Consider the following 22,823-nt stretch of genomic DNA (forward strand, 5'->3'; position numbering starts at 1 on the left):
AACCAATCAACCTCCTCTTTTGTTTTTGCAAGCCCATTATTTCTCCGTTTCTTGTGGCAAATTGCCACAAATCAAATACTTTGTAATTTCTGTCCCCCGATTTACCATCAGCTCTGATCACTTTCTTGTAGAAGAGTTTATAATTTTACAGGAGAAAAGAGATTTGTTGGATTTTATCATAACATACAATTCCGATGAAGGTATTGGTTACTTTTGCAGGAAAAATATGCGTCAACACTCAGGTCTTTGAAAATGACATGAGAGTCTGTAACCGTACCTGTAGATCACTAGCAGAGTATGATTACACGTGTGAAGTCAAGGATGTTCCTGTGTTTGGCTGTGGCTGTGCTGAAGGAAGGTACATGAATAGCGCTGGAACGTGCATTGATAAATCAGATTGCCCTTGTTATGCTGGTGAACTGGTTATCAATAAAGGACAAAGTACAACAATAAATGGTAGAAATTGGTAAGTACCCTCAGAAAATTCTACAGACATTCATTAAACAACTAAATATCTGTCATAATATTATACTCTTTTTCTCCTTCAGTGAGTGTGAAAATGGGAAATTTTATTGTACTGCTGAACAACCAGTAGATGGAGCAACCAGTTCTAGAGCAACCAACAAAGGTGAGTAACTGCTTTATTTTTATTCCAGTGTGATTAGCATGAACAAGTAGAATGTTGTTTTTAAATACGTTTTCTTACCTAGAATGTCCGAATGGAAAACTGTACAATGATTGCTCCCAGACGTCTGGAGGAAAACAGAGGTCATGCAGAACTCTGAATATGAATACTGTGAGTGATCCTCCTCTCTTTACCCTTCTATATTTTTTGGACTTTAATTTACAGCAATTAGGACTGAATAATTGCTGTAAGTTGTTTATCTGGCAAGTTTTGCAGTTCTAAAGTACTTTATGCCAACAAGATGTAATCTGGAAGTAAATCAGTGTAAATTGGCGGATTGATTCCACAACTGCATGAGACTGGCTGCAGCTCAGTTCAGGGTCTCATATTTCCTGAGCTTTGCAAATGCAGTGAAACTTATGTTTGAAAATCAAATTAGAACAGTTCTCTGGAGGTAAGGCAAACATTCCAGTTTCAAGGAATCTAAGTTTTGTAGCCGTACTCCTCCAAGGATGTTTAACAGCATCTCTGTGTCTGGGCAGAGTTCTGTCTGCCTTTGACTCTACAATGGTTCAATTAAAATCATCAATATATAAATCCAATTCCATAAATTCAACTAAATTCACTGATGGATACAAATAACTTTGCTCACTATAAAAATTACATCTTCTTCCTCATAAAAATAATGACTTTGCCAGAAACCTTGCAGATTGAAGCCATGGAAATCTGCACTGTTTGCTTCTCAAAGCACCTAATTACATGGACCACCCTCATTAGGTCACCCTTAGTGTGGAGGAGCGTCAACTTAAATTCCATTTGGGTAGCCTTCAACCTGATGGCATGAATATTGATTTCTCTTTCCAGTAAACAAGTTTCCTCCCCCCTTCCCCCACCTTCAACTCCCTCTCCATCTCCCTTCCTCTGTTCCCCACTCTAACTCTTACCTCCTCTTACCTGCATATTATTTCCCTGGTTCCCCTCCTCCCCTCCTCCTTCCCTTTCTCCTATGGTCCATACTCCTCTCCTATCAAATTCCTTCTTCTCCAGCCCTTGACCTTTTCCACCCACCTAGCTTCACTTATCACCTTCCAGCTAGCCTCTTTGCTCCCCCTCCCCCCACCTTTTTTTATTCTGGCATCTTCCCTCTTCTTTCTCAGCCTTGAAGAAGGGTCTCAACCAGAAACATCGACTGTTTATTCATTTCCATGGATGCTGCCCGACCTGCTAAGTTCCCCCAGCATTTTGTGTGTGTTGTTTTGGAAATTTTTTCCAGCAACTGCAGAATTCCTTGTATTTATAACTATATGAAAACTTGATTTAGGTAAAGACAAATCACTCATGTACTGCTGGCTGTGTCTGTCCTGATGATCTTGTGGAAGACGAGAATGGAAGATGCATCCCTGCTGAGCAGTGTCCCTGTCTGTTTGGAGGAGAAAATTATCCTTCTGGAAAAATAATTGACACAAACTGCAAACAATGGTGAGTCAAAAATTATTCAAAATTTAGAGAGAAAATCACACAACTATTTTGAGATTGTCCAAGGAGCAAATATCTGATTCCGTATCCACTCTCCTGACTCCATTCTGCTTGTGGCAATAACAAATAAAAGTTCTCTGGTGCCAAAAATGTTGTAAAGATCAGCAGTAGGTCGAATCACAAGCTGAAATACCCAGTTCTTGGCTGGGTTTAAAAATAACAATTCATAATTGGATTTTCAAAATATTGAAAAGATGGGTGGCATGGGTGGCAGGTTAATTAGTCATGATTAGGCTAGGGTTAAATCGAAGGTTGCTGGGCAGCGGGGCTCCAAGAGCTGGAAGGGCCTTCTCTGTGCTGTATCTCAATCAATAAGAGAAATAAATCTATTCCATTGAGGTGGAGCATTGCTACACTGCAACAGTGAAGCAAAACAGGTGGATTTATGTAATAGGCTCCAAAAGTAGGGCTACCATTGGCTGACAGAAACATTTTCCATATATTCAGCAGCCAATATTATAATACTTAGTTTATCAAAATATTATTTCTTATGTTTATTCTATTACAGTACATGTGAAACTGGAAAATGGAAATGCACTGCAAACAAATGTCTAAAGACCTGCCAGGTGTATGGAGATGGTCAATATATAACCTTTGATGGAAAAAGATACATGTTTGATGGCAGTTGTGAATACGTGCTTGTTCAGGTAAACAAGAATAAATGTGACTGGAAATGCTGTTTTAATGATCAATTGCATCTATTAAAACTATTTAAGTGCTTCTCTTGAACTATTGAAATAATTTGTAGATTAGATTAGATCAGTTGATATGCATTAAGCATTTCATCTATGTACAGATTTGCTTTTACTTCTCAACCCAGTGGCAACGTATTCATTAGACTAATATTTTCAATTTAGTTAATTTCTTGGTGACATCTTCTTAACTTGTACTTCTCTCCATTGATTTTGAGTTTGGAGTGTCAAGGTAGAAATAAGCCACGCACATGGGATTTAAGACAAAGTGAAAGTTTACCAGACAACCTATTCACAGGCTCTTTGCAAGAACTGCCTGATAATGGAAAAGAATCTGGCATACATGACGAATAAACTCTTCTTGGGCTTTCAGATATCGATTGTAATGAACGTTTCAATGACAGACTCTGCCATCTTCATCAGGACAGGATGCACGGTTGAAACCCACTTCAAGGAGCACAGGAGGTCTATACATTTGGGTTACCTGTACAAAACAGTGGTAGCAGAACATTGTACAATTGACTTTGATGGCACAAAAATACTGTGCCATGCTAATGACTTTTGGGATTGCCTGGTAAAGGAAGTCTTTGAAATAAAACTAGAGGAGAAGAATTTTAACAAAGACGAAGGTCTTACTCTAAGAACTAGAATTTGATTGCAAACAAGGTGAGAGGGTGGAAACCTGATTCGATGAGGACTATCCAATCAGGAGGAGCAGACTATGGGGTTATAAGTACCACCAGACTAGACATGCATTATCCCTGATGAAGATGGCAGAGTAAGTCATCAAAACATTGGTTATAATCGATACCTGTAGCCGGCTGGAAACCTGAGCCATACTTTTTTGTTCATTTGCTCATCTCTTCCATGCAACCTCTTCATCTCTTCTCCCATTGTATTCTTCTGTCCCTCTGGTTTTCACACTGTGTTCTGCAAGTCATTCTTCCTGTTCTGCTTATTTTACCCTGCTGGTTAATGAACTAAACGGGTTTCACTTCTCCAGGTGATTCCAGTGATATTGACTGGAAATCTTGGCTTGCTGAGAATTTGCATTTGATTTCCCATTTTAACTGTAGACCAGACAACTTGTGCTGGATGAGATAAAATTTGAAGAAATGAATGAGCAGATACTGGTAGAGTACAGGGTACAAAGTTACTAATAACAGTTCACATTTGTACGTTGGGGAAAAATGGGCAAAAATTGCAAAGAAGATTCAGATTTTTGACTTTTTCTATCTAGGCAATAAACACAAACTGCTGAAGGAACTCAGCAGGTCACGCAGGATCTATGGAAAGGATTAAACAGTTGACATTTCAGGCCGGGACCCTTCATCAGGACTGGAAAAAAAGATGAGAAGTTAGAGTAAGAAGGTGGGGGGAGGGGACCTTGTACTTCTTCCTCCCTCCCCCCGCCAACTTCTTACTCTGACTTCTCATCTGCTTTGAAACATCAACTGTTTATTCATTTCCAGAGATGCTGCCTGGCTTGTTGAGTTCCTCCAGCATTTTGTATGTGTGCCTTGGATTTCCAGCATCTGTAGATTTCTTTGTGTTTATGATTTTCTTTGTGTGTTTTTTTTGTTTTTCAACATTCCAGTAAATCCTTGGCAATTTAGCAAGGTGAGGGGCCACTGGGTATAAAAATAACATTGTGGTAACATATTCTTAATACTTATTTCTTCAACTTAGTTCATTTTTTGGTGATATCTTCTCAGTGTCCTTCTCTCCATTGATCTACATGGGATCAAACTGATGTGCAAATGCTATTGGTTAAAATAAGGCTTTTGGGGAAACTATTCACTTCAGAAGCAAAACACTCATTTCTATGGTTCCTAGCAAACAGGCATGAAAGCCTTTCTTCTTGAATATTTACTTGTATCTTTCTGTTTAGGACTACTGCAATCAAGGAGAAGGAATATTCCAAATTTTAACAGAAAGTGTTCCATGTTGTGAAAATGGTGTGACGTGCTCAAGAAACATCAAAGTTTTATTTGCGGTCTGTATCTTTAAATTTAACTTTGAATAATTCATACCCATATATTTGTGTCTAAAAAGTCATGAGGCTGTGACGAAAAAGATGTCAATAGATCTGTGGGGTTTGAAGTTTTCATAGAAACATAGAAAACCTACAGCACAATACAAGCCCTTTGGCCCACAAAGTTGTGCTGAACATGTCCCTACCTTAGAAATTACTAGGTTTACCCATAGTCCTCCATTTTTCTAAGCTCCATGTACCTATCCAAAAGTCTCTTAAAAGACCTTATCATATCTGCCTCCACCACCGTTGCCGGCAGCCCATTCCACACAATCACCACTCTCTGCGTAAAAAAAACTTACCCCTGACATCTCCTCTGCACCTTAAACCTGTGCCCTCTTGTGGCAGCCATTTCAGCCCTGGGAAAAAGCCTCTGACTATCCACACGATCAATACCTCTCATCATCTTATACACCTCTATCAGACACCTCTCATTCTCCGTTACTCCAAGGAGAAAATGCCAAGTTCACTCAACCGGTTTTCATAAGGCGCGCACCCCAATCCAGGCAACATCCTTGTAAATCTCCTCTGCACCCTTTCTATGGTTTCCACATCCTTCCTATAGTGAGGCGACCAGAACTGAGCACAGCACTCCAAGTGGGGACTGACCAGGGTCCTATATAGCTGCAACATTACCTCTCGGCTTCTAAATTCAATTCCACGATTGATGAAGGCCAATACTCTGTAAGCCTTCTTAACCACAGAGTCAACCTGCACAGCTGCTTTGAGTGTCCTATGGACTCGGACCTCAAGATCCCTCTGATCCTCCACACTGCCAAGAGTCTTACCATTAATACTATATTCTGCCATCATATTTGACCTACCAAAATGAACCACCTCACACTTATCTGGGTTGAAATCCACCTGCCACTTCTCAGTTTTGCATCCTATCAATGTCCCGCTGTAACCTCTGACAGCCCTCCACACTATCCACAACACCCCCAACCTTTGTGTCATCAGCAAACTTACTAACCCATCTCTCCACTTCCTTATCCAGGTCGTTTATAAAAATCACAAAGAATAAGGGTCCCAGAACAGATCCCTGAGTCACACCACTGGTCACTGACCTCCATGCAGAATATGACCCGTCTACAACCACTCTTTGCCTTCTGTGGGCAAACCAGCTCTGGATCCACAAAGCAATGTCCCCTTGGATCCCATGCCTCCTTACTTTCTCAATAAGCCTCGCATGGGGTACCTTATCAAATGCCTTACTGAAATCCATATACACTACATCTACTACTCTTCCTTCATCAATGTGTTTAGTCACATCCTCAAAAAACTCAAATAGGCTCGTAAGGCATGACCTGCCCTTGACAAAGCTATGCTGACTGTGCCTAATCATATTATACCTCTCCAAATGTTCATAAATCCTGCCTCTCAGGATTTTCTCCATCAACTTATCAACCACTGAAGTAAGACTCACTGGTCTATAATTTCCTGGGCTAATTCTACTTCCTTTCTTGAATAAAGGGAAAAATATCCACAACCCTCCAATCCTCCGGAACCTCTCCTATCCCCATTGATGATGCAAAGATCATCGCCAGAGGCTCAGCAATCTCCTCCCTTGCCTCCCACAGTAGTCTGGGGTATATCTCATCCTATCCCAGTGACTTATCCAACTTGACAGTCATCACTACAATCACCAAGATCCTTTTCCATAGTGAATACTGAAGTAAAGTATTCATTAAGTACCTCTGCTATTTCCTCTGGTTCCATACACACTTTCCCACTGTCACACTTGATAGGTCCTATTCTTTCACGTCTTATCCTCTTGCTCTTCACATACTTGTAGAATGCCTTGGGGTTTTCCTTAATCCTGCCCACCAAGGCCTTCTCATGACCCCTTCTGGCTCTCCTAATTTCCTTCTTAAGCTCCTTCCTGTTAGCCTTATAACCTTCTAGATCTCTAACATTACCTAGCTCTCTGAACCTTTCGTAAGCTTTTTTTATCTTCTTGACTAGATTCACTACAGCCTTTGTACACCACGGTTCCTGTACCCTACCATCCTTTCCCTGTCTCTTTGGAACGTACCTATGCAGAACTCCACACAAGTATCCCCTGAACATTTGCCACATTTCTTCCGTACCTTTCCCTGAGAACATCTGTTCCCAATTTAAGCTTCCAAGTTCCTGCCTGATAGCCTCATAATTCCCCTTACTCCAATTAAACACTTTTCTAACTTGTCTGTTCCTAACTCTGTCCAACGTTATTGTAAAGGAGATAGAATTATGATCACCATCTCCAAAATGCTCTCCCACTGAGAGATTTGACAACTGACCAGGTTCATTTCCCAATACCAGATCAAGTACAACTTCTCCTTTTGTAGGCTTATCTACATATTGTGTCAAGAAACCTTCCTGAACACACCTAACAAACTCCACCCCATCTAAACCCCTTGCTCTAGGGAGAAGCCAATCGATATTTGGGAAATTAAAATCTCCCACCACGGCAACTCTGTTATTATTACACCTTCCCAGGATCTGTTTCCCTATCTGCTCCTCAATATCCCTGTTACTACCGAGTGGCCTATAAAAAACACCCAGTAGCATTATTGACCCCTTCCTGTTCCTAACCTCCACTCATAGAGACTCCGTAGACAATCCCTCCGTGACGTCCATCTTTTCTGCAGCTGTGACATTATCTCTGATCAACAGTGCCACGCCCCCACCTCTTTTGCCTCCCTCCTTGTCTTTTCTGAAACATCTAAAACCCGGCACTTGAAGTAACCATTCCTGTCCCTGAGCCATCCAAGTCTCTGTAATGGCCACCACATCATAGCTCCAAGTACTGATCCACGCTCTAAGCTCATCTGCTTTGTTCACAATACTCCTTGCGTTAAAATAGCACCTGGGATTGACAAGTGATATGGAACCTTTTAGTCAAGAGGGATAAAGAAAACTATTTAAGGTTAGGAAGCAAGGATCAAACAGGGCCACAAACAGGGCCGCATTGGTCTGAGTGCGTCCCTTCTCTATCATCTGCCTACTGCCTATCCTCTCTGTCTCCAAGCTTTCTCTATTTGTGAGCCAAATGCCTCTTCCCCAGTCTCTTCAGTTTGGTTCCCACCCCCCAACAATTCTAGTTTAAACTCTCCCCAGTAGCCTTAGCAAACCTCCCCACCAGGATATTGGTCCCCCTATTGGTCACACCTGCCCCAAAAGAGGTTCCAATGATCTAGAAATCTGAATCCCTGCCCCCTGCTCCAATCCCTCAGCCAGGAATTTATCCTCCACCTCATTCTATTCCTATACTCAGTGTTACGTGGCACAGGCAGTATATCCCGAGATTAATACCTTTGTGGTCCTGCTTCTCAACTTCCTTACTAACTCCCTATAGTCTTTTTTCAGGACCTCTTCCCTTTTCCTACCTATGTCATTGGTACCAATATGTATCATGACCTCTGGCTGTTCTCCTTCCTACTGCAGGATATCGAGGTATAATATGATTAGGACCCTGGCACCTGGGAGGCAAACTACCATCCAAGTTTCTTTCCTTTGTCCACAGAATCACATGTCTGACCCCCTAACTATAGAGTCCCCTATCACTGCTGCCTTTCTCTTCCTTTCCCTACCCTTCTGAGCCACAGGGCCGGACTCTAAGCCAGAGGCACGGCCACTGTTGCTTCTTCCAGGTAGGCTGTCCCCCTCAACAGTACTCAAACAAGAGTACTTATTGTTCAGGGGTATAGCCACAGGGGTAGTCTCTAGTACCTGACTCTTCCCCTTCCCTCTCCTGACTGTTACCCACTTGTCTGTCCCCTGTGGCCCTGCTGTGACCACCTGCCTTTAACTCCTTGCTATCACCTCCTCGCTCTCCCTGACCAGATGAAGGTCATCGGGCTGCAACTCCAGTTCTCTAATGTGGTCCCTTGGGAGCTGCAGCTCAACACACCGGGTGCAGATATGGCCGTCCGGGAGGCTGGGAGACTCCAGAACTTCTCACATTTGACACCGAGCACAGAACACTGGCCTCACACTCATACTTCCACCTTTCCGCAATTAACACACGTAAACCTACCTCGCCTCGTCCCGTTACCGCCAAAGCCCTATTACTCTGCTACCCTCTCATTCTACTGCCCGCTGGATATGGCAGTCTTCTTTTTAACTTTTCCCACTCTACTAGTTGACGTCACGTGCCTGCGCAGTCTTGCCTCTCTTTATCCCTGAGTAGAAAAATGCCTCCTCTCCGAAAATCCTTAGCTGTTCCTCTCGCAGCCTTCTTGCTTCGAATCTAGTTGGGTGCAAATGTTACTGAAGTTCTTTACTGCTTATCACACTTGTACAACTGTCACAAGCTAAAATTCAGAAGGATCCTTTTCATTTTAAAAGAGTAAATGGTTGCAGTCTGTTGAGAAAACAATTGCAGTCACACCTCTCAAGAAATACCCATCATATCACCCCCAAAAATTAACTTTGTAGCATGTTGCTTTCCAAACCAATCAATTATTTCCTTGATCATTCTAATGCTCATTTGCTACATAATGATCAGAATTATTATCACTGTCATTTCTGATATGAAATTTGTTGCTTTGCCGCAGCAGTGTAGTGCAAAGACATAAAAATCAGAGAATTACAAAAACAATAAACTGTGCTAAATAAGGATGAATGAGGTAGTGTTCATTGGCCATTCAGAAAACTCATGGTGGAGGGGAAGATGCTATTTCGAATCGATGAGTGTGGGTCTTCAGGCTCCAGTACCTCTTAAAGATGTCCTCAATGGTGGGGAGGGTTGTGCCCATGATGGGACTGGTTGAGTTTACCACACTCTGTGATGCTGTGCATCGGCCCACCATGCCAGTCTGTGATGCAACCAAACAGAATGCTCGCCACTGGACTTCCATGGAAATTTGCAAGTCTTATGCGACATGCCAACTTGCCTCAAACTCCTAATGAAGTGAGCCACTGATGGACGCTATTCAGGATTGCATCAGGTACTAGGCCCAGGACAGATCTTCTGAGATTTTGACACCCAAGAGCTTAAATCTGCTCACCCTTTCTACCGCTAACCCCTCAATGAGGACTGCTGTGTTCTCTTGACTTCCCCTTCCTGAGGTCTGCAATCACTTCCTTGGTCTTGCTGAACTTAAATGCAAGGCAATTGTTGTGACACCACTCAACCAGCCAATCAATCTCTCCCCTGTATGCTTCCTTGTTGCCATCTGCAATTTTCCAACAACAGTGATGTCATCAATGAATTTATAGATGGCATTTCAGCTGTGCATAGCCACACAGTCATGAGTGTAGAGAGAATAGAGCGCTCATCTTGAAGTTGCCCCGGTGTTGATTGTCAGTGAAGAGGAGATATTACTGATCCTTACTGATTGTGGTTCCCTGATGAGGAAAATGAGGATCTAATTGCAAAGGGTGGGACAGAGGTTCATGTTTAGAAGCTTGAAGATTAGTACTAAGGGAATGATGGTATTGAATTCCAAGTTATAATTGATAAACAGCAGCCTGTCATATGTTTTGTTGTTATCTTAGTTCTCCAAAACAGAGGAGAGCCAGTGAGCTTGTGTTTGCCTTTTGCAGCTGTAGGCGAATTTCATTTGGTCTAGGTCTTTGCTCAAGCAGAACTTACTCCTGCCAGCACCACCCTCAGGAAGCACTTCATTATGGTAGATATGAGTGCTTCTAGTTAATAGTCGCTGAGGCAGCTCGCCCTACTCTTCAAGGCACCAGTGTAATTGCTGCCCTGATTGCAGCGGGAACCTCCAACTGCAGCAGTGAGAGGCAGAAGATGTCGTTGAACACCCCAGCCAGTGCACTTCTTTTTCTTCAGTCCCGATGAGGGCTCTTGGCCCGAAACGTTGACTATATTCTTTTTCCATAGATACTGCCTGCCCTGCTGAGTTCCTCCAGCATCTTGTGTGTGTTGCCTGAGTTCCCCCAGCATCTGAGTTCCACCATTCTCTTGTTTGTGATTGGCCAGTACATGTTTTCAGTACCTAGCCAGGTGCACTGACAGGGCTTGGCACCTTGTGTGAGGACTCACCCTCTTGATAAATTATATGATAAAACCTTGGAAAAAAAACATAAACCTAGACATGTTAGAATAGCCTCCATTAGATTTTCAGGTTACGCCAAATTCAGTAATACCTCGCAGCATTGTGAACTCTGATGAATTAGAATTCCTGCTGGACTGCTGATCAAGAAACAGTGTTTCTGAATAGAAATACTGTCTACTCTGTTTGGTCAGAGTGGTGCAATCTGAAAAATATTCTGAAATTCAGTTATGTATTTCTGTATGTACCCAATTGAAGCAGGAACATTTGAGAAGTTTGAGGCATTTGTGCTTGATACAATTAATGCAAAATCGCCTATTCACAACAGACTCTTCAGCCTTTCGTCATCCATGCTCTGCTATTGAGTCAAGGAATTTTTTTAGAACATCCACCCTGGTGAATCCTCCACTGTGTCCCCAGACTGCAGTCCTCTCCTCCTCGTCCGGTAGACTTGAACTTGTCTTGGCATTCATGCACTTCTTGTAGGTTCAATGACAGCTTCCCCTCCAGCTGGCTAGATGATCTACAATTTGCCTTTGCATATTGACTACAGAACCTAGGATTGTGAAAAGGCACAAGCTATAATATTCCAATGTGCTTAAGAAACTGCAGAGAGAAATAAAGACATAATGAAGAGAAAACTAAATCAATAAGAATTGCAAACGTATGGAAAGATTTCACCTCCCCCAAATGAAATGGATCAGAAAAGACAGCATAACAGGTGTGAGGAGGATCTGTATTCTTTGTAAATTGTACGACAGTACATGAACAATGCTAGTTATGAAAAAATGCGAGTACTTTTGTGTTAGAATCATCTTAATTTGTACATCATTGTTAGCACGCCAAGAATGGATTGTGACTTCTTATCTCTTATCTTCAGGAAGTAGAGTTTCTTCTTATAGATGGAAGAGTGATAAGGAGAGATAGGTCTCGTCAAGCCCAGTGCCAAGATCATTCTTACTCATTTCACACTGTTGGACTCTATTTAATCCTTTCTTTTTCAAATGGAATCACTGTGATATGGGATAAACACACAAGGCTTTCGATAGCATTGGACACAAGATGGAAGGTAAACAGTGGAGATTAGATATTAGACTTTTCATTATTTTAATATGTTTAACAATAAATAAATAAATATATTATGAACCTAATCACTTGCCAAAGTAAGTATGTGTTGTATACTACAATAAGTTTTATTACAGCATTTTATTTATAATAATCTTAAAACAACACATAGCATATAAATACAGCAAGTAATCTTGCTTGTTCTTGATATAGTTGTGCATTGGTTACTGAACCAACTTAAGACCATGTCATAACTTATAGAATATATGTTTTTGAAAATTGTAGCAAAAATAGATATAACTCCTTTTTGAAATATAAAACAAAAAGTGCACTTGCTGAAATTTAGCTAATAAGAAACCATCTCCAGAAATATGAATTGTTTCCCTTCCTTAAATGTTGGCTGACCTAAAGATTTAAATCATTTTTTGTTTTCATTTATGACTCTTTTTGTAGGGCCAATTGACTTTAAATTTCAAAGCTAATTTAATATAAAAAGAATTTTGATAATTCATTTTAAATTTATTCTCTTTAAACAGGCAAAGTTGCAGGATTTGGGGAGAAAATGCAGTTCTTGACAGTGTAAAGGTTCAAAGTACATTTTGTTATCAAAGTACATATATGTCACATTTTTCAACCCTGAGATCCATTTTCTTGTGGGCATACTCAGCAAATCTATAGAATAGTAACTAGTAACCAGTGTTCTAAAGGCTTTTCTCAACCAAAAAAGGAGAGCCTTTAGATCAGGAGACAGGGAGGGATTCACATATGTGCAGGGGGAGCTAAAGGAGAAGATGAAGGTGGCTAAGGAGGAATACAGGAGAGAGCAGGGGAAAAAGTTTGGGCAGAGTAGCACATGGGAGGTGTGGAGAGGCATGAAGAACATCACCTAGCTGTAGAGCACTCGAATGCAGCTGTAAATGGGTTAATGAGTTAAACCAATTCTTCAATAGGTTTGACAATCGCCCTCCTATTCAGACCCCTTTCAACATACCAGCCCAGGTGCTGAGGCATCTAATGCTCCGTTGGCACCAACACCTCCCCTCCTCTCTCCCACCTCCTCCAGTTCAACACATGGATGAACAACACAGGCTACTACTGCCTACATCCCCTCTTTGCCCTGCCCCCACCATCCACACCTCCACACCTCCACATACCAACTGCTATTGTCCTGATCTTCACCTCCCCCAATCCCCACCTTCCAACAAATCCTCAGTCAGCATGGACTCACCTTCACTGCTGAGCAGTCTCTGGGGAAAGCCAAACATGGCAAAGCATTGGGGACCGGATGGTGTGAACCTCAGTTTACTGAAGGAGTGTGCTGAGCAGCTGTGTGGAGTTCTCCAGGCATCTTCAAACTGAGTCTCAGCCTGGAAAGGGTCCCAACTGTGTGGAAAATATCATGTGTGGTCCCTGTCAGGAAGGGCCAACCAAAAGTCTTGAATGACTACTGGCCAGTGGCCCTGACCTCACACATCATGAAGGCCCTAGAGAGACTGGTTCTGGCTCATCTCTGACCCCTGGTCAAATCAGCCCTCGATCCTCTGCAGTTTGCCGACCAGGAGCACACTGGAGTTGACAATGCTGTCATCTACCTGCTGAACAGAGCCTATTCCCATCTGGATAAGCAGGATGACACTGTGAGGATCATGTTTTTTGATTTCTCAAGTGCCTTCAATACCACACAGCCCTCATTGCTGGGGGAAAATCTCTGTTCATTGCAGGTTGGCACTTCCATTGCATCCTGGGTAGTGGACTGCTGACTGTATGTGCTGCTTCAGAGCTGTGTGTCAGACATGGCTATAAGTAGCACTGGGGCCCCACAGGGGACTGCGTTGACTCCTGTCCTGCTTACCCTATATACCTCGGAATTTAGATACAACACTGAGTCATGTCATCAGCAGAAATGCTCCAATGACCCAGCAATAATTGGGTGTATAAAGGGAGGACGGGAGGATGAATACAGGGCTCTGGTGGAGGACTTGCCAAATGGAGCAAACCGTATCATCTGCAGCTCAACATTAGTAAGTCAAAAGGGATGTTGATGGACTTAAGCCTGCACTGTTCCCTGTTACTACTGATGGTGAGGATGTAATGTGGTGAGGACCTACAACTACCTTCAGGTGCACCTGTATGTCAGACTTGAGTGGAACACCAGCACTGAGGCTGTGTACAAGAAGGGCCAGAGTTGCCTCTACTTCCTGAGGAGACTGAGGTCCTTTGGAGTATGCAGACCTCTCCTTCACATTTTCGACTAGCCTGTTGTTGTCTTTACAGTCTTCTACGTGGTGGTGTGCGGGAACAATGACATCAACATGGGTGATGCTAACAAACCGAATAAACCAATTGGAAATGTTGGCTCTGTTATACGAGTCAAACGGGACACACTGGAGACTGTGGTAGAACAAAGGACCCTGTAGAAGATCCTGGAAATTCTGTACAATGTTTCTCTCCCTCTACATACCACCTTGGCTGAACAGAGGAACATTTTTAGTAATAGACTAAGACAATTGCGCTGTTCCAAAGAGCGCTATATGAAGTCATTCTTGTCCTTGGCCATTATAATGAGTCAACCAATAGCCAGGGAATTGATGACCCCCTCCTGTTAAGACTATTTGAGGAATTTTTTTTTCTTTCTTGCTTCTCTTCTAATATTGTATATCTGTGCATTTGTAATGCCACTGCGACACTATAATTTCCTTTGGGATCAATGAAGTATCTATCTATCTATCTATCTATCTGTAACAGGATCAGTGAAAGATCAGCCAGGGTGCAGAAGACAACAAATTGTGCAAATGGACATAAATAAATAGGAATAAATAACGAGAACATGAGATAATGAGATGAAGAGTCCTTGAAAGTAAGGTCATTGGTTTTGGGAACATCTCAATGATGGGGCAAGTGAAGTTGAGTGTAGTTATCCCCTTTTGTTCAAGAGACTGATGGCTGAGGGGCAGGAACTGTTCTTGAATCTGGTGGTGGGTGTCCTGAGGCACTTATGCCTTGTACCCAATGGCAGCAGCAAGTAGAGAGTATGACCTGGGTGCTGGGGACCCTGATGACGGATGCTGCTTTCCTATGATAGCGTCTCATGTTGTTGTGCTCACCAGTTGGGAGGCCATTACCCATGATGTACTAGGGGGAATCCACTACTTTTTGTAGGATTTTCTGGTCAATGCATAGGTGTTTCCATACCAGGCCGTGATGCAACCAGTTAATATACTCTCTCTGCTACACATCTACAGTAGAGACAGAGAAGTTGTGAAATACATAACTGTAGTAATCCAAGGTGATCATTGCCAGGAGGGGAACTCATGTGACAATATGAAATGTGTTTTTTTTTTTTGGTCACCGCATAAAATTCCATTTGAGCTCTCCTGGGCAATTTAAATTCAATGTGGCTCTAGTGAAAAGTATCATTCCTTTTGTTATTTCTTTGTTTTCTCTAGAATTTATAGCTGCACATTAGAATTACCATGTAGAACTTCAGAGTCAAAACAATGTAGTGATGTATTTTCACTTACAGAACAAAGTATGCGGTCTGTGTGGAAATTTCAATGAGGATATCGCAGATGACCTAACAACAAAGGAAAATTCTTTGGTGACTAACATCGCAAGGTTTGGAAACAGTTGGAAATCTTCACTGCCTTGTTCATATACATTAAATCAGACATTTCCCTGTGACAGAAACCCATACTGCCTAACATGGGCTCAGCGGAGGTGTAACATACTGAAGGAGGATGTTTTTCGAAAATGCCACAAAATGGTGAGAAATATTATTTTGAAATAAATAAATTTAAATCCTTGTTAAGCTGTTTGCAAAACCTTTTTTTTAATACTGTGATGATGCACTTTATTAGGTAGACCCAATCCTATACTATGAAGCTTGTGTCCAAGAGGCTTGTGCCTGTGACATGGAAGGCAAATATCTTGGTTTCTGCACTGCTGTAGCTGTGTATGCAGAAGCTTGTACTAAAGCTGGAATTTGTATTAATTGGAGAACGCCAGACCTGTGTCGTAAGTAATAAGCGCTGTTACAATAACTGAGAAGTAATTATTAGATATACTGGTTCAATGCATGCACATTGATTACACATTGCAAATTCTGTTCTGGAATTTCTTTGAGAAGTGATTATATAAAGGACACTGAAGGAAAATTGCTGGCAGCTGTACATCATTTTACTTTAGAGACCTACTTCTCTCCTTTGTAACAGGGGTGCAGCTAATACTCTCTCAATGATGAGTTATTACTGGAAAGTAGGGACTGGACATTCTTGTGTGTAAGTGGGAGCCAAAGAGGAAAAGAGAATTTCTCCAGTTATCACAAAAACTTGGATCACTTCCCCAATGGGTTCCTTCATGTACATCAGATAGCATAAAACAATGCCTCAGATTTTATAGTCAACAGGAGAGAAGGAGCATCAGGAGCCATTCATTATACTTGCACTTGCTCTGGGACTTTCCCTGGAGTTTTGCACTATGGTTGACAATGATTTGATAACCATTACAGCTGTTTAAAGTTATACTGGGATCTGGGTAAGCAGACAAAAATCACCACGTGTCTTTAAAGTAATCAGATTAAGAATTCCCCTTCATGACATTGAGATGAAATCAGAAAGTCTCATTCAACATAAAATCCTGTACAGAAATCAAACACAAAGGATGGGATTGGAATAAGGGACAGGTTTAAAAATCAAAATTGTCTTTACATCTCTAACTGGAGCAAAAGCTTGGTGGAGGCCAAATAAACTTTATTTCCAGTGCTACTTATGCATAGGCTCTGTTTCTCATGAGTTTTCTGGCTATCCAATGGATAAACAACACCAATACTCTTGGCAAGAGAAACAGTTAATATTTCAAATAGAAGACTTTTCATCTGCAAAAGGTGATCCCTCAAAATGTACTAATTTCTCATTGGCTATTTCATTTGCTTTAAAATACTATTCAATTTGTTCAGTATACAAAATCCGGTTATCTCTTGTGCAATCAAACATGTCAATCATTCCGATGTAGCCAGCTATTTCTATTCTTTTTAAAATAATATTATCATCACCTGGTACTTACTGTTTATGAACCCATGAATTTGTTCATTTTCTATCTTTTCTTTTAAACTCAAATCACTTTCTTCCTCTTGCAAAGAAAACAAAACTTGTTGCACTGTTTTAATTTTACTTGACTGTTTCTTGCTGCACTTTTTAAAAAACACAAATATCTCACTGTTCTTCAATGGGTAGGTATTCATCTCAGGTTTGTTTAAGAATTCCTCAGTGCCACTGTTATGTTCAGTAACTCCAAAATGAATTGGAAGTACTGGAGAACTTGTATGCTTTGTTTTTACTTTAAGCAAGGCCCACATATATGATGTATGCCATATATGTACTTTTATATAGAACCCATAATTAATTAATTAAACAAAAAAGAATGCTTAATCAAACAATATATTTAGAGTATTACTCAAATATTAGTGAACTATTAAATACACAACACCAACCTGTATATACATGTTTCTTTTTGTAATTTGTCATTTTAAAAGTTATGTATTGCATAATTCAGACAGCTGGGGCTCATCAGCCATACTTGGCAGCTCATCTAGGAGAGGGAAAACTCTGATCTCAAACCTGCGCTGCTTTGCGGCTCTAGCCATTCATGGGGAAGGTGCTGGGAAAAATCTGGACCTGGAGTCCCTAAGGCAGTCCTTCATCGAGTCCCACATTTGGCAACTCCTGAGACACCGCTTGTGTCAAACTGTATCAGTCTCCGCCGTTCCTTTGTTGCAACGAATAAGGCGAACCCAAGCGCAGGACACAGGCACGGAGGATATGTTAGGATGCAGATGCAGGCTTGAGCATTGAATGGCAAACAGGAGAGAGTACAGGAAGGCAGGAGATAGGCAGAACTGATCTTGACATGGAGCGACTGAGTTTTATGGGTAAACCTCGGAACTGGAGTAGAACTTAGAAAACTTATCCTGACACGAAGAGAGAGTTTCACAGGTAATTCTCGGTACTGAAGCAAAACTTAGAACACACAATCCTAAGCAGCTGGGAAACGTTAATTACCACACAGGCAAAACCAATGATCTGGCAACTAGTGGGTGAAAAGCTGGGGTTCTTATGCTGCAGGTCTTGATGAAAACCACATGTGCTGTCTTCAAAGGGAATTAGGAGAAAATGGGGAATTAACGGTCCGAACCGTGGCACAATCAAAGGGAATTGGGAGAAAATGGGGAATTAATGGTTGGGACTGTGACATGCTTTGGATTCATCAGCTGTGTGGAGAGGGGAGCCTACAGCATGGGCAACAGCTTGCTCTCCATATCGCACTGCCCTGATTGGCATACTGGCTTGCATATCGTGTAGACAACAACGATGCAATATCCAAGGTTGATCCCACCCAATGGAGGGCCTCATCACTGCAATGGTATTGCTGTCACAGAACAACAGGTTTCCTGACATATGCCACTGATATTTGGGTGGCAGGGTGGAGATACGTCTCTACCAAAGGAGGTGTAAGGTGCTCCTTCCTTCCACTAGCCTGCAGGTTACTCTTGGACAAGGTGTAGCATCTGCTTGACACCTCCCCTCCCCCCCCCACCCCTGGATCAGGGTCACATGAAGCCATGGGAGTAGGTGGTGGATGGCTGTATGAGCAGCTGGTGCATATCACAAATCCTGGTTATGCGACCACTGGCCTCAGGCAGACAATCTCTGAAAAGTATTGACAATGGCTGGGTCACCTGTATGGTAAAGACATTGCCCAGAAGAAGGCAATGCCAAGCAAGTCCTGTAGAAAAATTTGCCAAGAACCGTCGTCGTCATGATCGCCCACGTCATGTGACACAGCACATAACAAATGAGCCTGTGATAATAAACCTGATTCTGATTCTGATCAGGACTGGGAGGGAGACAAAAGAAGCAGGTAAAAATGCAGGGAGGGCTGGGGAAGGGAAATGTCCCTGATGTGAGGATAAGCTGTAAACAGGGTTATCAAGTCAGTGAGAGAATGGGAGCAGTCACAGACAAAAGAAGCTGCGAGTTGCGAAATGTAAAGCACTAAAACGTGCCCAGGTGGTCAGGCCCACTCTCAGAGAGAGAGGAAAAGGAACAATAGGAGGAGAGAAAACAAGCATAGCTAATGTCACAGATGGAAGAATATCAGACAGAGAAATCAAATTAATTAAAGCTGTAGAATTCAACACAGATCCCAGCAATTTACAACGTGCTCAGGCAGAAGATGAGATGATGTTCCATAAGATTTCATTACTGTTACTATAAAAGATTCTGTGGGTTTGGAGACCAGAAATCCATGTCGAGAGTTGGGTCTCATTTTAATAGTTTTGGAGAGCACAGGCCAAAAGGAGATCTCCTCAACATTGGAGAAACGAAACACAGATTGGGTCACGATTTTGCTGAGCACCCATGTTGAGTCCGTAGAGTCAGCTCTGGGCTTCCTGTTGTCTGCCATCCCACTCCCACTCTGATTTGTTGTGAATGTTGTTAGTTTTTATAGCAGCGCACTATTATTCATGTCTCTACCTATTGTTCTTATCACAAGATTCAAGCTATAGGCTGACTATTGGCAACAGAAGAGTAAATCCACCAATCATGTGTAACATATTTCATGGATTATAAAATTTGAAACAACTCCCAGATAGTAATACAGAACTATTCCTGTTTTACATTGCAGCTGTGTACTGTGACTATTATAACTCCCCCAGTGACTGCAGTTGGCATTATTATCCCTGTGGAACAACAATGACAAAAACATGCTCTGGCCACTCCACTGGAAAGAACTATTCTGCATTTCTTGAAGGTTGTGCTTGAACTTTGCCATTATTAGTCTTTATTTGCCCTATAGATTTTAAGATTGATTTTGTAAATGGTAATTATCTTGACTTAATATTTATATAGTTTTTACATACATAAGATATTGCACTTATGCAGTAGAATTTTCTTTGTTAACCTCTGGTAGGCATTTGAGATACTTTAGAAATCATAGTTTTAGAAAGTCTGTTGGAGACATGGCAAGATAAGATAAAATAATATGGACTGTTTTATATATAAATGACAATGAAATAGCTTAAAATATGATGCAGCTGTTGGAATGTTTATTAAACCAAAGTGCTAATCTGTCTGGTCAATGCTCTATTCTTATCATCTCTTCTATTTACTGCAGGTTGTTATGCAAGATGTTCTGAGAATGCTCCTTATCTGGATGAAAACAAAATGAAATGTGTTAACTTATCTGACTGTACTTGTTATTATAATGGAAAAATCTTGCAGCCAGGCAATAAAACAAGGAATGATTGTGAAGAATGGTATCTATAAAAGCATCTTCTATTCTATGTTTTTGTTGATATCAGCAATGTGTTATTATTTTTTACAAAATGGTTTACCTATAAAAAGCTACTGTATTTCAGGGAAATGTTTACAGTTGCCATTACTGTCACTATAAAAGATCTTGTAAGATTGGAGACCAGAAATAGATGCCAAGAGTTGTATTCCTTCCCTGTAAGAATTGTTAACAAGAGTAGTGAATTTCCTAAGACCACTAGTGGTGTTTGATAACGATGAAAAGGACAGCTTTGTCTGCCACACAGAGTACAATGGGGAGGGGAATATTGCAGGGATGACATGGGATGGTTGGTTGGTTGGTGGGTGGTGTTGTAAGACTGCAGATGAGGCACTTCTGCATGTATAACTTTCATCTGAAGCTAATAACAAACGGAAACTAATTATCTTGTTTACTTTTTAATTAGGTTACTCATTTATTTCTAGAAGTTTTGAAATAAGCATGTAATGAAATTTGCATTGCAGCAGCATTAAAGTTTGCTTTCATGACAACAGACATTGCCAAAAATAGTAACAAACTGTCAAAGCAAAATTTTGGGTGGTAATTAGATGCTGAATAAGCAAGAGCCATATTATCCAATTCTTTCAATAATCTAAATCAATCTTTTGCAGTGAATGCAAGAATGGAAAAATCACGTGTAGAGGTTTGTAAATATTATTTTAATTACTTACCTAAATAATAGATACTGTTGCAGCATTCTTATACCACTGTGTTGATGGCATACATATGGGACAGCCACCACACAGACAAGACCTGGCATACATATGGGACAGCCACCTATGTTGTGAAGTCATTGGTACTGCTTGGATTGTATGAAATGATGCCAAGAAGAATCATGGTTATGGAAAGATCATGATCGGCCACGCCATCCGACATTACAGGTGACGAATGAGCCTGTGATATTGACCCTGATCCTGGTTCTGATCAGGACTGCCAGGGAGACAAAAGAAGCATGTGAAGGTGCAGGGAGGGCTGGGGAAGGGAAATGTCCTTGGTGTGAGGACAAGCTGTAAACGAGGTTATCACGTAGGTGAGTGAATGAGAGCAGTCTGAGTGAGAACGTAGACAAAAGAAGCCGCGAGTTGTGAAATGTAAAGCAGAAAAATGTGTCCAGATGCTGAGGTCCACCCCCAGAGAGAGAGGAAAAGAAACAATCGGAGGAGAGTAAACAAACGTGGCTAATGTCACAAATGGAAGAATAACAGACAGACATATCTGGTTAATTGAGCTTTAGAAGGATCATCTCAAAATTTTTAATTTCTTTTGAGATCCAGGCCTGATTTGCTCACAGATAAGAGGCACTGAAAAAGATAAACATAACCAAGCTGTTTGTCAATCATTAAACAATAGCTAAAAGATCAATTTAGGGCTGCCTTCCCCATGGTACTCTAAGACTTTTGAATGGTCAAGCTGCCCAAAGGATGTTTCTTAAGAAGGCCCCTGAAAGTTGATATTGCAGAGGTAAGCCTATTTTTATAAACTGCCTTCATATAGGGCTTGGCAAAGCAGGAGTCCTTGGCACCTCTGTGGCATAATGGCCACCTGCACTAGCTCCCTCCATTCAGTCCTATTCTGCAGCATAGCTGGGGTAGATGTTGGTGAGGTAGCTGAGCCACACCAATTCCCTAGAGTCCAGAAAATAAACAATATGAAAACCATGGGTTAATCTTTAAATTATTATAGTCAATCACCTGTTACATACCAACCACATCCCTTCTTTGCTTTGCCAAGATGGAGTCAGAGATCACATCCCAATGCTGCCTTGTCGGGTGGATTATGGGAATTCAAAAACAATGGATTTGTGATTTTCTCATTTAAGATTTTTCAGTAATGATTATTAATGTTGAATAATGAAAATTATCTTCCAATATGCTATTAAAATTATTAGAGTAAAGATTAGTGCTTGAGAATTTTTATAGCTACAGTTTGTCCTTGTAAATCAGGCCAGTGTGGTGAATTTTCTTAGTGAACATTGGATGGTAAAATTTCCAATTAACCTTACAAGCAAATTTACCTAAATATCTACTAATTCTTATTTTAAGGCATTTGTTAGTCTTGCGAGACCACGGATCTGCGCCTGGAAAGTCTTCACTCTCCAGGGCGCAGTCCTGAGCAAGGTTGTATGGAAGATCAGCAGCTGCCCATGCTGCAAGTCTCCCCTCTCCACGACACCAATGTTGTCCAAGGGAAGGGCATTAGGACCCATACGGCTTGGCACCAGTGTCGTCGCAGAGACACTGTGACTTAATGTGATTAAGTGCCTTGCTCAAAGACACAACACGTTGCCTCGGCTGGGGCTCGACTCACGACTTTCAGGTCGCTAGTTCCTTAACCACTTGGCCACATGCCCACAATTCTTATTAACCTGGAGCTAATGTTAAGGGCATTAAACAGCTCTGTTCTCTCTATTGAAATAATTTTACGGACTAGAGTGGACTGTAAGGAAATAGATTTTAGTTGTACAACTTCGGTGCTTGGCTGCATGCAGCAGATAATTCTTTAAAGCTAAAGCAAGC

General features: G+C 41.4%; 1 protein-coding gene across 1 annotated transcript in view; it reads left to right on the forward strand.

Annotated features, from left to right (window-relative positions):
• Positions 1-22,823, forward strand: part of LOC140187005 (mucin-6-like) — a 165,739-nt gene that overhangs the window by 92,582 nt on the left and 50,334 nt on the right. Inside the window, exons 16-26 of the mRNA XM_072241866.1 lie at positions 220-466; positions 549-628; positions 711-796; positions 1,947-2,104; positions 2,670-2,808; positions 4,745-4,849; positions 11,774-11,962; positions 15,482-15,721; positions 15,816-15,972; positions 19,642-19,767; positions 20,131-20,241. Coding sequence (XP_072097967.1) covers positions 220-466; positions 549-628; positions 711-796; positions 1,947-2,104; positions 2,670-2,808; positions 4,745-4,849; positions 11,774-11,962; positions 15,482-15,721; positions 15,816-15,972; positions 19,642-19,767; positions 20,131-20,241 — 1,638 coding nt within the window. The remainder of the gene's footprint in view (positions 1-219; positions 467-548; positions 629-710; positions 797-1,946; positions 2,105-2,669; positions 2,809-4,744; positions 4,850-11,773; positions 11,963-15,481; positions 15,722-15,815; positions 15,973-19,641; positions 19,768-20,130; positions 20,242-22,823) is intronic.

This window comes from Mobula birostris, chromosome 23, assembly GCF_030028105.1.
Source record: "Mobula birostris isolate sMobBir1 chromosome 23, sMobBir1.hap1, whole genome shotgun sequence".
NCBI lineage: Eukaryota > Metazoa > Chordata > Chondrichthyes > Myliobatiformes > Myliobatidae > Mobula > Mobula birostris.